The sequence below is a fragment of the Eumetopias jubatus genome, unplaced genomic scaffold (genome assembly GCF_037043125.1).
Source record: "Eumetopias jubatus isolate StellerSeaLion01/CBP00866 unplaced genomic scaffold, mEumJub1_p1.0 scaffold_11, whole genome shotgun sequence".
NCBI lineage: Eukaryota > Metazoa > Chordata > Mammalia > Carnivora > Otariidae > Eumetopias > Eumetopias jubatus.
In genome coordinates this window covers 68,319,861-68,334,336 of record NW_028274817.1, presented here as the reverse complement: position 1 = coordinate 68,334,336, position 14,476 = coordinate 68,319,861, and the positions used below count along the sequence as shown (strand labels likewise).

Here is a 14,476-nt window from a genome sequence, read left to right as displayed (position 1 = left end):
AGGCAGATGCTTAACCGACTGAGTCACCCAGGCGCCTGGCCTGATCGAATTATAGCCATCTTTTTTTCTAAGCACCTATCAAAGTCAGCTTATTGAGGTGAAAATCAAATATTAAAAGTCAGAAATCAACAAATATTTGTTGAATGCATATGTCTCATATAAGCCTCTTTAATATATTTCTGCTTCCTTTCTGGACTCAAAATGAAAACCATAAGAAATATTTAGACAGTTTGCTTTGTAGAAAAACACTCCAGAGTTGGTACTAAAAGAATATTAGAAATGGAGTTATAGCTGCCATTCTATTTAAATACATAAAACCTAAAAATATATTTACTCAGGGATGAACCTCCCCTCCAAAAGATGGAAGTATGTGGGTAGCTATGTTATAATTTTAATAAAAGGTAATTCAGGTTCTGGGCTGTGCACTCCAGAGGGAAAAAAAGGAAGGCTTTATCACCAAATATTTATTTATGCAAGAAAAGGAGAACAAGAATATTCTGGGACAATTCTTATCCTGAATGCCCTTACTACTTAGTTCTATAGCTAGATAGAAAGAGAAGGAAATTAGAATGTCAAAAATGTAGTAGTATTCTGAGTACATTTACTTACTCAGGAAGATCTGGAAAAGGTCCTGTTTTATTTACAAACTGAGTATAATCAGATTCATTGTCCTCCCCAAGTTAGGAGAAATGAAAGGGAATTATGTTGGTTCTTACACTTGCCTTTTTCAGGTAAAGCACCTAAAGCTAATAACAAAACCATCTGAAAAGGGTATATTATTCAATAATAAAAAAAATCAATATTTGAATTCTGATTCCTAAGTTAATTCCCTTAATATAATTTAGATGCCTTCGGACAGATGCCTTGTTTATAATATATACATAAAGAGTAGGTGATTCAGTTATGTTAATACTTACTAAAGGCTGGTCAGTGCATAGCATGAGAACAAGCAATAAACCCTAACCCTTCTTTCCCACATCACCATCTCATGGTATCTGAGGCATAATGAAAGATAAAAATTACCCACCTAAATAAAATCTACTCCAGATTTCCTGGTTCTCCATTCTTAAAATTAATTAGTACCCCAGACTTGTTTTTCAAGGTAAAAGAATACTAACTAGACCTCAGAGAGTTGTTTCTCTGTAAAAAATTTGCAAAATATTATATTTCTGCTGTGTGTCTTTGAGCAACGTCAACAGCTATGTCGTTTTCCGGTCAACACCTTGGAAGAAGCCACGTGTGCCAGAGCACGTGCTCCTCACTGCAAGGGCTCCCAGCCATTCTGTCCTGGTACTGACCTGAGGCAGTCATTTGCGCTAAGAACAGCAGGTACACGGAGGTAGCGTCCAATTGCAGGTGTCCCCACTGGTCATCACCCACTACAGTGGCACAGGTTTTGGTATTGTACTTGGCGTGGAGGCTATCCTTGGTACTCTGACTATACTTGAAGCATTCTACTTTATCCACCTGAAGAAAACAAGAACAGTAAAGGAAGGCAATGCAGAAACTTCGTCCCATATGCCATCCTTCTGTAGTACTCCAACATGTATCATTGCATTTAGGTTTCAGGCCATGGTGAATATTTAAAGTACATTGTTACTTCTTTTTCCCCACACTAAGGCAACTAGGAAAGTCTGCTGTTGCTGTTTTTTTTTTTTTTAATTTAAGCAATTCAATTATAAAATCATGCCAGTTAAAGCCAGCTATTTCCTACTCACTACCTCTCTTTTGCTCTTCAGATGGCTGTTTTGTCACACTGTAGATACAAATTGAGATGCAGAGGGGTTGAGTGTGAACAGACTAGTAAGAGACAACTGAGTTGTAAAAAGGATTCCTTTGTTCCTGAAACAGAGGGAGGAATATTGAGGGAAATTAGGATAAGGGGATCTATTTTGAAGGAATACTGAAAAGAGCTGGGGAGAGATACATGCAGTGGCAGAGAAAACATATGAACAAAGGCTGAAACCAGAGGTCAGAAAGGAAACATCGTGCAAGGGATCAACTGAAAGACTTTGTTCCTGAAACTGAGGTTGGATTGTATGTGCATCTGATATGTGATAGAAACTACTATACCTTTAAATAAGGTTCATGAAATTGGTGGCTTTAAACCTATTTGGTAATGTGGAAAATAGAAAATACAATATCTAAAATACAAAAAAAAAAAAAAAAGGAGCAGAGAAGGGGAAAAAAGAAATGATGGCAATGATCTACCCCAGGTGAGAGAGCACTGATAAAGAAGTTCAGAAGTCTGGAGTTGATTTCTTTCTACTTTAGACTTGCTGCGTGCCTGTGGATAGTCACTTTATTAATGTGGGCCTCGACTGCTTCTTCTAATAAAATGTAATCTTGGTCTCAAGAAAGTCAGTTCAGATTCAATGTGTACAACATGTGTAAAGATCTCCTAGGATAAAAGCAAAACACTTTCTTTTCAGTAAAATACTTTTGAATAAAAAAACCATAAACAAACCCAAGAGATAAACCACAGGATGCTAAAAAAATTTGCAGTGTATGTGACAAAACATTAATATCCATAATGTATAGCAACTCCTCAATTAGTCAAGAAAGAGCCTAAAATAAAAATAGATAAAGGACTTAACAGGCAATTAACAGAGGAAATACAAGTTTTCAGTCTATACAGGAAAGGATGCTCAACTTCATTCAAGGTCAGGAAAATGCAAATTAATGCAAGCAGATATAAGTCTTTGGCACTAATCTCTAATCCTAAAATCTAAAACACTGCCACAAAAGTTCTTCCTCTTTAAGTTCTGTGCCAAAATTCACTTGGTGGCAACACTTGATTCAAACTGACATGGGGCTATTTGTAGTCTTTCCTTATTTCACTGAGTGTGAAAATGCATGTTTCCCTATGGAGAGATGAATGTTTTTGATGATACAGTGCTGTTCTGGACCTGCTGAGAACATAATATTCTAGTATCTGCACTGTACTGAAAAATCTGAAAAAGTCTGAATTCTAAAATTTATCTGGTCCTAAGGGTTTCATATGAGGGCTTATAGGTCTATATCATCTTTACTCAATGTACGTAATTGCATGTACAATAATGATGAAGTATACTAAAAAGGCATTTGTAGAGCGGGAAAAAAAGACTGGAAAGAAACATTTCAGTGGTAACTGGGTGGTGAGAACACGAGTGACATTTCCCTCCTCGATTCTGCAAATTTTCTAAAATTAGTGTCTACTATTTGTGAAATGGCAAGAATATAAGCTATGAACAATTCCTAAAGGGTAGAGACACTGTTACAATGTGCTTTTAATTAGAGGGGGAGCTGTTAACAATGCCATACCTGTCTGATCATGCAGTGCAGCAGGCCCCTCATCAGCTTCACTACACTCTGCAGAAATAAATGGAAACAAGACTGTTATAAACACCCCTAGATGCAGGAACACTTACTCAGCAACTGCGGTTGGTACATGACCTTTTCAGAAGAAGTAACCCTATCCAGGGTTCCTATTTACATGGCATTTACTTTACAGGCACACAGAAGGGCTAAATTGCAGCTAAAAGTGGAATCAAAAGCTGCAGTTGGTGCCTCCTTCAAGTCAAAAAAAAAAAAAAAAATCCAAGCTCCAACAGGTTTATATAAAACCAAGCCAACCATCCTGTTAGAGGACATTCTGCTTGGAGAAAAGACAGCTCAAAATCCTAAAGCTGTGAGGATATTCTATCATAGATCCTATGGCCTAGAGAAGCCAACATCATCACTTTCTTTTTTCTAAAGTAGCCAAGACTTATCTTTAGGAGTTCACAGAAATATTTATCTGTACATTTTCTTTAAAGAATAAATGAACTTCAATTGAGAATAAATGTAAAGGGGAATTGTTAGTGCAACTCAACCTCTTTTCCATGAAAAAAAGCTACAGTCATTCTTCATTCTCAAATCAACACTCTTTCTCTTACTAGGGTTTGGCAATTTCTAATGCACTTAGTTTTCCAATCACATTCCAAAATTCTGATCACCAACTATATACTGTACTAGCTGGCATAATATAACATAGTAATATGGTATAGTAATAATATGCTACACTAGTTATAGTACATGACACCAGAAGGGCCCATCAACAGTGGCATGGGTAGGCAATACATTTTGGAAAAACAGCATCAAATGGCTTCTCCATTTCTTTAAGCTTTCCATTTCACAGTCCAAAAGAAATACAACCAGGTTACTCCAGGGAATGCTAGCTCAGAGGTGGCTTCAGGACATCCCTGAAAACTAATCTGCTTGGGATCCAGATCACTCTGTCATTCCTTCAAAACACTGAAGACTATAAGCAATAGGCATAATAAGGATAAGTATCTATTAAATTATGCTCCAAGTCTTTATGTAGTCTTTTGTTGAGAAAAAATAAAAAGTGTTTCCTTGGGAGAGTTCCCTTTCTTAAGTAATTTCTGTCTACAAATGGTACCCTCCCCTTACAGATCAAGGGAAGTAGATAGGTAGATAGATAGATAGATAGACAGAGAAAGCAAGAGAGAGCAGGCAGGCAGTATATGATCTCGTCATCTTTTAAAGCATGAAGCATTTATTATAAATAGTGAAACTGACTGCAACCCCTATAAGAAAAATCTCTATCACAAAAAAGGGGGACTCACCTGGGTGGCTCAGTCAGTTAAGCGTCTGCCTTCAGCTCAGGCCATGATCACAGGGTCCTAGGATCAAGCCCCGCATTGGGCTCCCTGCTCAGTGGGGAGCCTGCTTCTCCCTCTCCCTCTGCCCACCCCCCCCAACTTGTGTGCTCTCTCTTTCTCTCTCTGTCACATAAATTAAAAAAAAAATCTCTATCACTACTTTGACCCTAATGAAAGACACCATCCTTTTAATATACCCTGTTAGAGAAAGCATTTAACACAGCCTCCTCTGTGGGGAACTTGATTCAATTCCGAACTATCTTCTACATGTCACCACATACTCACAGGTTTCTATCACACTCTTTCAACTTTCTTTACCATCAAGCCCTGTTACTGCCACCTACACTTTCTTTTCTTTTCTCTTTTCTTTTTTTTTTTGAAAGAGAGAGAATGACCATGAGAGCAGGGAGGGGGAGGGGCCATAGGAGACGGAGAAAGAATCTTAAGCAGGTTCCACGCTCAGAACAGAGCCCTATAGGGGGCTTGATCTCATGATCCAATGCTGAGATCCTGACCTGAGGTAAAATCAAGAACTTGATGCGTAACTGACTGAGCCACCCAGGCATGCCTATGTTTTCTTTAACTTAAACAGCAAACGTGGGAATCATGGACCCAGTGGAGAATTCCTAATTCCATTTTTGTCCTCCTGGAATGGCCACTGTCAGCCATTTCTGTTCTCAAGTTCTAACTTCCAAGTCAGGATAAAATTAATAGAAAGCATGGGGATATAGGAATGAGGGAAACTATCTGTACTTTGTGTTCCCCCAAACTGGCCTTTTTCTGTTTCAGTGTTCTAGTTAGTATTAATTATACATGTTCATTCATATAGTAGCGCTTCTAACCACATCAAGTGCCACCATATCTCTGTAAGTATTCATCTCTCTCTCTCTCTCTCTCTCCAGGTATATGTACAATCAGATGTTTGCTGGGCATCTAAAATATATAAAACACTCTACCAGACTTTGTGGAATATAAAGATAAGGGGGAGAAAGAACACAAAAGTTAAAAAAAAAGTAAACTACAAATATAGTCTACCTAACAACTCCTAGTTATCCTTTAAAATCCATTTCCTCTGTGCATCCTTCCTTGCTTTGTTCAAAGTAAAGACATTCCTGCCTCTGTGTCCCACAGAACTTTCTACTGTACTTCTCTCCTATAGATATTGTGCCTACAGTATCTGTCCTAATGTATTGTTTAACTATTTGCTTTTATATCTGTCTCCTCCATTAGACTATAAACTCCTTAAGAAAAAGGGACAGAGACCAGGTTCAGAAATAAAACTTTAAGTCAATGGACTGAGCAGACTTTATTATTATTATTATTATTATTATTAGAAAGAGAGAGAGCAGGGGAGGGGGAAAGGGAGAGAGAGAGAATCTTAAGCAGGCTCCATGCTAAGCACAGAGCCCTCATGACCCTGAGATCCTAACCTGAGCTGAAGTCAAGAGTCAGGTGCTTAACCCACTGAGCCACCCAGGCGCCCCACAGAGCCTTTATTTTTTAAAAATGTATATTCTGTGTTTGCAAGTAACCCCCAAATCACTCATCAAAAAAATTGTGTGTGTGCATGCATTTTGAGAGAGGGCGGGTGCAAATATGACCAAATATTAACAATTTAGTGAATCGGGATAAAGAGTATATGCAAATATGCTCATTTTACTATTTTTAAAACTTTTCTGTAAATTAAAAATTTTAAAAATATGAAGTTGAGAGCTAAATATAAACATTTTGTCCCTTTTTTTTTTATATCTAGTACAGGGCCTGGCACATGACAAATTACATAAAGTCTGCTAAATGAAAAAGTGAACATGTTGAATGGTACAGACCACAAGTGATCTAGGAATTCCAAGAAAGTAGTCCCAGGAAAGAAGTGGTCACTGTACAATTGAGTGGTGGTCTTATGAGGATAGAAACCACAGAAAAAGCGGGAGTGGTGCTGGGCTTTGAAAGGGGAGTATTAGTTCAGATTGGACGAGAACAGGCATTATGAGTGGAAGACACAACTTGTAAAAAGATTTGAAGGTGAGAATGTCCATGACTTCCATGGAGGAAAAATTCAAAAAGACTTAATCTGTAGTCATTAAGTCCAGGTTGTGTTCATAGCACCACCAAATTCCAGCCTCATCTCCAAGCTTCAATCCCTTCACTTGTAAATTGGGGAAGCTAATACCTAAATCACAGGGTCCTGTGAGAATAAAATACTAGTAATTATGGGGAAGTATGCAGTACAACAAAAAGTATTTACACAAATATCAGGTATTCTTATTAAGGGATTGTTAGAGGAGTAATGAAGACACCAACCTGGTTGGAACTGGGGATGACAATGCAGGGCACCAGAATGATACGACACTGAAAAAGCAGGCTAGAACCAAGCCCCAGAGAGTCTTGCCTATCAATCTCAAACATCTGGATTTTACTGGTAGGGAAATGAGAGCCAGAGAAAAATTGCTGAGGATGCAAATGGTATCATTTGAATTTTCACAACAGTGTTAAGTGACCAAAGTCTAGACTGTGGTTGAGGCAGAAGGGAATAGAAAGGAGGAGATGAATTCAGGAAAAATTATAAGAATCAACAGACTTTGGTCTGCATGTATCAAAAGGCAAAAGGGACAAGTCAAAAATCACCCTAAGGGCAGCACTTTTCAAACACTGTTTTATAGGACGCTAGTTAGTCCAGGAAAATCTGGAAAGGTTGTAGAACCCACCCTCATCTTAGATTCGAAATGCACATTAGTACATCAAAGACTCTGAGAAATAATGGAGTAAAGAAACCCACTGTTTAACATATCCCCAAACTTGTTTGGCCTAATGTTCCGTGGAATACACTATGGGAAATTCTCTAAATAATGTTGCCCAGGTGAATGAGGTAGAATGAGGACACCAATAAGAGAATAAAGGATGTATGCTGAGTTGCTCTTTTCGGGAGTCGCTTTTGTTTTATTGTTTTTAGTAGGGAACATGGGGTTTCAGACATTCTGAGCTTGAGAAGCCAGGTGCAACTAAGCAGAAGACAATGAAAATCAGGGTTTGAAACAGAAGTGAGATCAGATTTAAAGATGAGGTTTGGGAAGTCATCCTTAGAAAGGGAATAGTTAAACTCCTGAGAAAATATAAGAGACTACACAAAGAGAACAAAACTGAGGAGGAAGCAGAACTGAAGGCATCCAAAGAGCTATGTCTACTTGTGTGACTATTTATTTTTATGGGTGTATTTCTATATCTATGTGACCAAGAGCAAAGGGCATTTATAAAAACATATATGTGCATTGTTATATTCTCAATCTAAGATAGAAATAGTCACCTAAACCCTCGTCTCCTAATTCTCTTTAGTTCTCTGATATTGTTTTTAGAGAGGAACCAAGGTGAGAGTTGGAAGGAAGGGTAAAAATGATTAACGGTCAGTGGTTTGGGAAAATCCACACAGTAGTGGAGAGTTGAGAGTAGGTGGGAATTTAATCTATGGATTTCCTGGATTTAATCTATACTCACTATTGGCCACAAATCAGTGGTTATTATCCCTAGCTGTACTTTAGAATCAGTATTTTTTAAAAATAATAATGTCCCAGGGCTTCACTTTCAGAGATTTATCTAAATTGTTCTAGGGTGGGGTCCAGTAAGGGTAGATCTTAAAAGCTTCTCAAATGATGCCACTGTACAGGCAGAGTTTGGAACCACTCATGTAGATTAGGGACAAATCTAGCTCACCACGTGTTTTGTAAATAAATCTCTGGATGCTTTTGTGAAATAACTGAAGAGCTGAGTAGTTGGGCAGAGATCACACATGACCCACAATGCCAAAAATATTTCCTCTCTGGCCCTTTACAGAGATGGTTTTCTGATCCCTGGTCTGAATTAACTGAGTCAGGTTTGAGAAAAAAAGTTAATGAGACCTAATAATAAAATCTGTTTTAATTCATAATGAAAGTCCATACAAATTTTAGGATTCCCAGAGAAATGTTTCTTTTTTGAAGATGCTTCCTATTGCCGTAACGTTTTTGAGATATTTCAAAGTTATTATTGAGGTAGTATGAAAAATATTTTTGGGCTATGTTACAAACTATTTAATGAAACATTAAAATTTTAAAGTAAACAATTCCCACCATTTGCATCGACATGGATGACATGGATGGAACTGGAGGGGATTATGCTAAGTGAAGTTAGTCAAGCAGAGAAAGACAATTATCATATGGTTTCACTCATATGTGGAACATAAGCAACAGCACGGAGGACCAAAGGGGAAGGGAGGGAAAACTGAAGGGAGAGAAATCATAGAGGGAGATGAACCATGAGAGACTCTGGACTCCGAGAACCAAACTGAGGGTTACAGAAGGGAGGGGGGTGGGGGATGGGGTACCCGGGTGATGGGCATTAAGGAGGGCATGTGTTGTGATGAGCACTGGGTGTTACATGCAACTAATGAATCACTGAACACTACATCAAAAACTAATGATGTACTATACGTTGGCTAATTGAACATAATAAAAAAATAAACATTTCAGTCTTTCCTTAATTTTCCCCCCTTTCCTCTGTTAAATTATTTCTTCCTGGACCATAGAAGGAAAAATGTCAACAAGGAGACAACAGATTTCTTCTAATAGTACTGAAAAAAAAATCGGTCAAATGGTACTAGGTATGGAATCTTGGGTACTGTTCCACTGATATTAATCTCTAGCAAAACAAACAAAATACTGAGATCAAAATAGCAAAACATTATAGTAGGATGTAGAATTTCAGGGGTGAGAGCAGGAGTAGGGTTACAGGATTTTTAAAATACTCCTCTATATTTTCCAAATTCTTACAATAGTTATGTATTATTTTTATGTCATAAAAATATTGATCTATACTTCCTGGGCTAGAGCAAAAACTCCAACAGTTTTTTTTTTCCTGATGGACCTAAGTCCCTCTCAATAATGGCTTGAAGGAATAATGAATACCTGCTGTGCAGAGGACAATATAGTGCAACTTCCCTATCGCCAGGGACTGCAACCCCGCAATATGTTGATGCCCTTAATATTCTGATTTATAGATGAAGACTAGAGCTCAGACTGCCTGAGTCAGAGGGATACCACTTGAGCAAACGGCTGGTGTAGAGTCTTCTCCACTAATGGAGGAGAGTTCACATGTACTTTACAACAGACAGCAGAGTATCACATTAAGAGACCCTATGTAACCCAGAATATCTTTTTCTGGGTCACTCAAGAGAATGCAGCACTCTCTGAACAGTTCTATAAAGGATGCTACTTTCTATAAAGGTGAAGGGCCTTAAAAGTTGGCTTAAAGGCATCTGCTGACTGACCTTATTTTGCTGAGGGAGGGGGACAGGCTCTGAAACAGAGGTCATAGGTATAAAATTACAAATAAATTCTTTGTGTCTAGTTGTGAAGGTCTGCGAATTTGTATCAGTTACCTTCATACAAATACCACCTATAATTTTTTAAAAAATGAAGTAAAATGATAGATACCTGCCCCCAAACATTCTTCTCAATGAGAATAAATAGCCTCGAGGCTGCAAAATACCTTTACTTAGGAAGAGGATTATAAATTTCAGCAAAGATCCCAGGATAGGCTTTTCCACTATAACAGAACAGACTGTGACCTCTTGCCCTGAATCAGCAAGTTTCAAGTTTCCACTACATCAAAAAAAAAAAAAAAAAATTTAGTACAATACAGGAAAGCTTTTTGGAATGTAATTTCAACAAAGTGAAGAGGGAGGGAGAAAGGCAAAAATACAGTTCTTTTAGCTCCTTGGAGCTACATTTCCTTTAATTCCTGCTCCCCAACCCGCCCTCCCACCCTCACTACCACACACAGCTCCAGATGTCCTTGTATATTTATTCTAAGTACCTGCTCCAGTTCATAGGCCTTTGCCTTATCCTCATCCCGGTCTGCATTCTTCCGATAGGCCAGGCCCAGACCCCACACAGCCAAGATACTGTACACATTATCTCGGACCCAGGCATCCTTCTGATCATAGCTGGCTGGAAGCAAGCCAGTCACTGGATTCTGCAAGACCAAGAAAAACAGGACAGGCAGGTAACCATAAGCTGTTAATATGAGGAGACCAAACTTATCAATGAGGTAACTTAGGGACTTTGGTCTTTCTTCTACTCCACTACTCCCGAGTTTTATAACCTCCTCTTCCTACGAAGTGCAAGCAACTGCTATCTTGAATAAGGGGAAAAAGCTAGCTGAAGCTTTACGCGTCTGAAATGTGAGTACTGTTAAAAGAAAGGCAGTGTTTTAACTTTCCAGTTAGAAAGAATAAACTATCAAAACTGAAAAACCAGCGTTAAAGGACTAGAAAAAAGTATATAATTAACAGTATATACGAGGTACCTCAAATTTTCACATTAGTCTAGCCTTAAAATGGCTAAATGTTCCCCTAGGTCTCTTCTTCGGCTGGAGGGCAAGAAGATGACGCCCAAGCCTGGGGCAGGGGAGGGGGTTGTCAATAAACAAGCTTCAACACTTCTTTCAACTGTGCCCCCCTGGAACCCTGCTGTGGCTTGGGGGACGGCGGAGGGGGCGAAGGGCAGGGCTTAGAAGCCAAGTCTCAGGGCTCCCCGCTAACGGTGCTTGACCCTAGTTCTGTTCCCGGCCCAAGCCCAACACCTATCTTTTCTTCAGGGTCCTCTAAGGCTTCCCCAGCTGGGGGGGGGGGGGGGCGGGAGAATCTGGTACGTACACACACGTACACACACACACACACACGGGGGGGGTGGGGTCATCCAGCCGTCTCCGTCTAGGCTATCACACTGCACACCCTCGATGATTACAGGCGACACCCCTTCACCTACCTGATGGCACAGGATGGTCTGATGCACCAGCCGAGCGTAGCCATCCAGTCGGACCCCAGAGTTACTCCGGCTCCTCATCGCGCCACGTTTCCAATCCCTTCAGAGAAACGGCCTGCGTGCCACAGGGGGCCCTCGGCCCTCCAAGTTAGGAGGCTCCAGTGCAGCTCCGCCCTCGCGGTGGGAAGCCCGAGTGCCAGGCCCCGGCTGAGCCCTCCCACCGCTCAGGCCTGGCGCCGGCCGTGCACGCGCCGGCGGCCTCTGGAGCCCCAGCACACGCCAGCAAGTGCCCGAGACTCCCGCGGTCTAGGGCCCCGCTGCAGCTCCTCGCCCGGCGTCGCCCTCTGCCGCCCTTACTCCCGTCCAGCCTCCGAGAGAGGATCCTGCATCCCCCGCCGAACTCCCGGACGCGGCCGCCGGCAGCGGGTCACGGGCGGCAGCGCTGCCTCCACCTTGCGGGAGACGCGAGCGGGAGGCGGGGCGGGTGCGGCGGGTCCTGGCAGCTGCGCGCTGCGTCCTCGGGGTTCGCCTCGGCCCGCCCCGCCCGCGCGGGTCCCCAGCGCCCCCGCCCGCTCCGCGTCCGAGAATGTGTCACCGTAGGCAATATGCCTCCAGAGGTTTATTTTCGAAACACCTCCAATGACTATTTAAGTTTTCCACGCTTGCTGTGCACGCAGGATGTTGAGGAGGCCGTTTCTTCTGCCGGCCTAGTTTTAGGAACCTAGGGAAACTTCAAACCTAAAAGGCGAGACGCACGCTTGGCGGCCAGGGTCTAAAGAATTGGTATCTCCGGGGTTTTACTGTATTTTGTACTCTTGACTAAAAGCTCAGATTAAACTCCTCACTCTGACCCAAACCGAACAAGAAAGAACTCCCTAAGGTACTTTCTTCCTTAGAAACTGGTGAAGAGCCAGGCATGGGAAGGAGGGGGCAGTGGTGCGCTTTGAGGAGACTAGTTCCCCGGGTGGGGGACTGGGCTGGGAGGCCAGCAGTGCCTCAGGATGGCCTTGGCTGGAGAGGAGTTAGAGGAGGTTGTGTAACTGCTTTGGAAGGCTTCCTCGTGCGCACGTAGGTCACAAGGCTGAGGCAACAAAGACTCAGCTGAAAATAAAGGGGCTAAAGGGAGGCTAGAAAAGAAGCCTGTAGGTAACACTGATCATTGGCCACGGGGTACTCTCGGCCCGCACCCCGCTGCGTGCCCTGGCCCAGGGCAGTTGCTCCCTGCGTTTGCTGCCCTCAACCCCCACGCTCGATCTCCGCTGGTGTCAAGGCTGCATGCCTTTCAAAGCTCGCTTTAAGTACCAGCTGCTCTCTGAATCTCAGGGTAAGAGAATTAGACTGACCTTTCAACTCCAACTCTGAGCATCTGTGGTTCTAAGCCATCTCCAGCCGCCTCGCCCAGGCTACAGTGATTTTGTATTTTCATTTACCTTTTTATTTCTCTAAATTGAGTCTCTTCTCACAAGCTCCCTCCCTTTCAACACCCTGCGCACCCCTGCCCCAATTAGCATCAAGCCTGGCACCAAGGAGGTGACTAGCAAGTATGCCTTAATGTTGATGGTGAGGAATGAGGAAATGCTCAAGAACTCAGATCTGGAACTTTCTGTTTCAACAGCCAGTCAGTGATACAATTAGACACAGTGATACACTTAGAATTCTCAAGCAAATAGTTCCCATTGCAGTCGCTTGCTATGCAAATGACAGGACTGGCAAATAACAAGCCATTTCAAGGCCCAAAGGCACAGGGGAAGAAAAAGTCTTTCCGGGGAAAACTACTTCATTTTGGTCGAAAGGGTGCTTGACCTTCCCTGCTCTGGCCCTAACTCCCTGACATCTTCCCCTCAGCTTGTAGCCTCGGAAGCCTTGTCTCAATCCTTGTCCCCTTCAGGCTACTGCCTTCTCTTTTTCTTCACCTTACCATCATTTAAAAATGTTCTAAAAATATTAAAATAATAAATACTCACTAAAGAAAACTTGAGAAGTATAGAAAAGTAAAGCAAATCATCCATAATTCCTTCACACACAAAACCACCTGTTAATATTTTAGTGTAACTTTTCTAGTCTTTTTATTTCTTCTGCACAGACCTCCCTCCCCGCTCTCCCCGCACCTCGCACCCTGAGTTATTTAGAAGTATGACTAGATTAGGAATATCCAAGGTAGGGTGACACCAAGGAAGGTAACTGGCTGGCTAACAGGAGGCCTGGCTGGATGGCGTTACCTTGGTGCTCTCAACCTCAGTCCAGGCTGGGTATTTAGCCTTCAGTCTTAGAAACTTGATCTCCTCGGTGCCCCAGAACTGGTCAGAGTCAGGAGGCTGACTCATGCCGATTACTTTATGAGATTAATGTATGAGAACCAGAGAGCTGGTTGATAATGAGAAATAGAACTGTGATGGTTTTATGTTGGCCTCATCACCACGGGGCCCTCCCTTAAATACTGCATAAGCCTTACTCCTTACCAAGTACTATTTTGTTTTATACAATAACCGTATGAAGTAAATACTATTATTAACCCCATCGTAGGGATGGAGAAACTAGGGCATGGGAGGATTAAGTAACTAACAGGTCTGCTCTATGTTGGCTTCACCAACTCTCCCTTTTCTGTGCTTCCATGGCTCACTGACACATTGTTTATATATGTCAAAAATATCAATCTGGTTATAGCCAAGACTTGCCAGTCTGAAAGCCATTATGTTTCTTGAAGGTGATTTTTCTATTTGATTCAAAGTATATTAATTTTATAGTTTAACTCTAAAATAAAATTTTATTTCCAACTTCCTGGGAATATTTTATTGTCGATCCTTTATATTACCTGGAAGCTTTCATTATACTAATCTTCAAAAATCCAAAATTTTTAAAACTTCACATTTCATAAATATTTCCATGGTTTACATTGTATGTTAATATCTGCACTAATCTTCCCTCTAGTACATGTCCTCCAGTTTGCTTAGCTATTCTCTTATTATTAAGTAAAAATAAATTATTATTAAATTTCTTGAAAGAAAAGGTTCATACACTATCTCCTTTCCATCATTT

General features: G+C 41.2%; 1 protein-coding gene across 2 annotated transcripts in view; it reads right to left on the bottom strand.

Annotated features, from left to right (window-relative positions):
• PHKA1 (phosphorylase kinase regulatory subunit alpha 1) overlaps positions 1 to 11,879 on the bottom strand; it is a 158,602-nt gene extending 146,723 nt beyond the window's left edge. For both annotated transcript variants that reach the window (XM_028101449.1, XM_028101450.1), the window contains exons 1-4: positions 11,444 to 11,879; positions 10,491 to 10,649; positions 3,304 to 3,351; positions 1,299 to 1,467 (exon numbers count right to left, since the gene is read on the bottom strand). In XM_028101449.1, coding sequence (XP_027957250.1) covers positions 1,299 to 1,467; positions 3,304 to 3,351; positions 10,491 to 10,649; positions 11,444 to 11,521 — 454 coding nt within the window. In that variant the 5' untranslated portion in view covers positions 11,522 to 11,879. The remainder of the gene's footprint in view (positions 1 to 1,298; positions 1,468 to 3,303; positions 3,352 to 10,490; positions 10,650 to 11,443) is intronic.
• Positions 11,880 to 14,476: the final 2,597 nt, after the last annotated feature.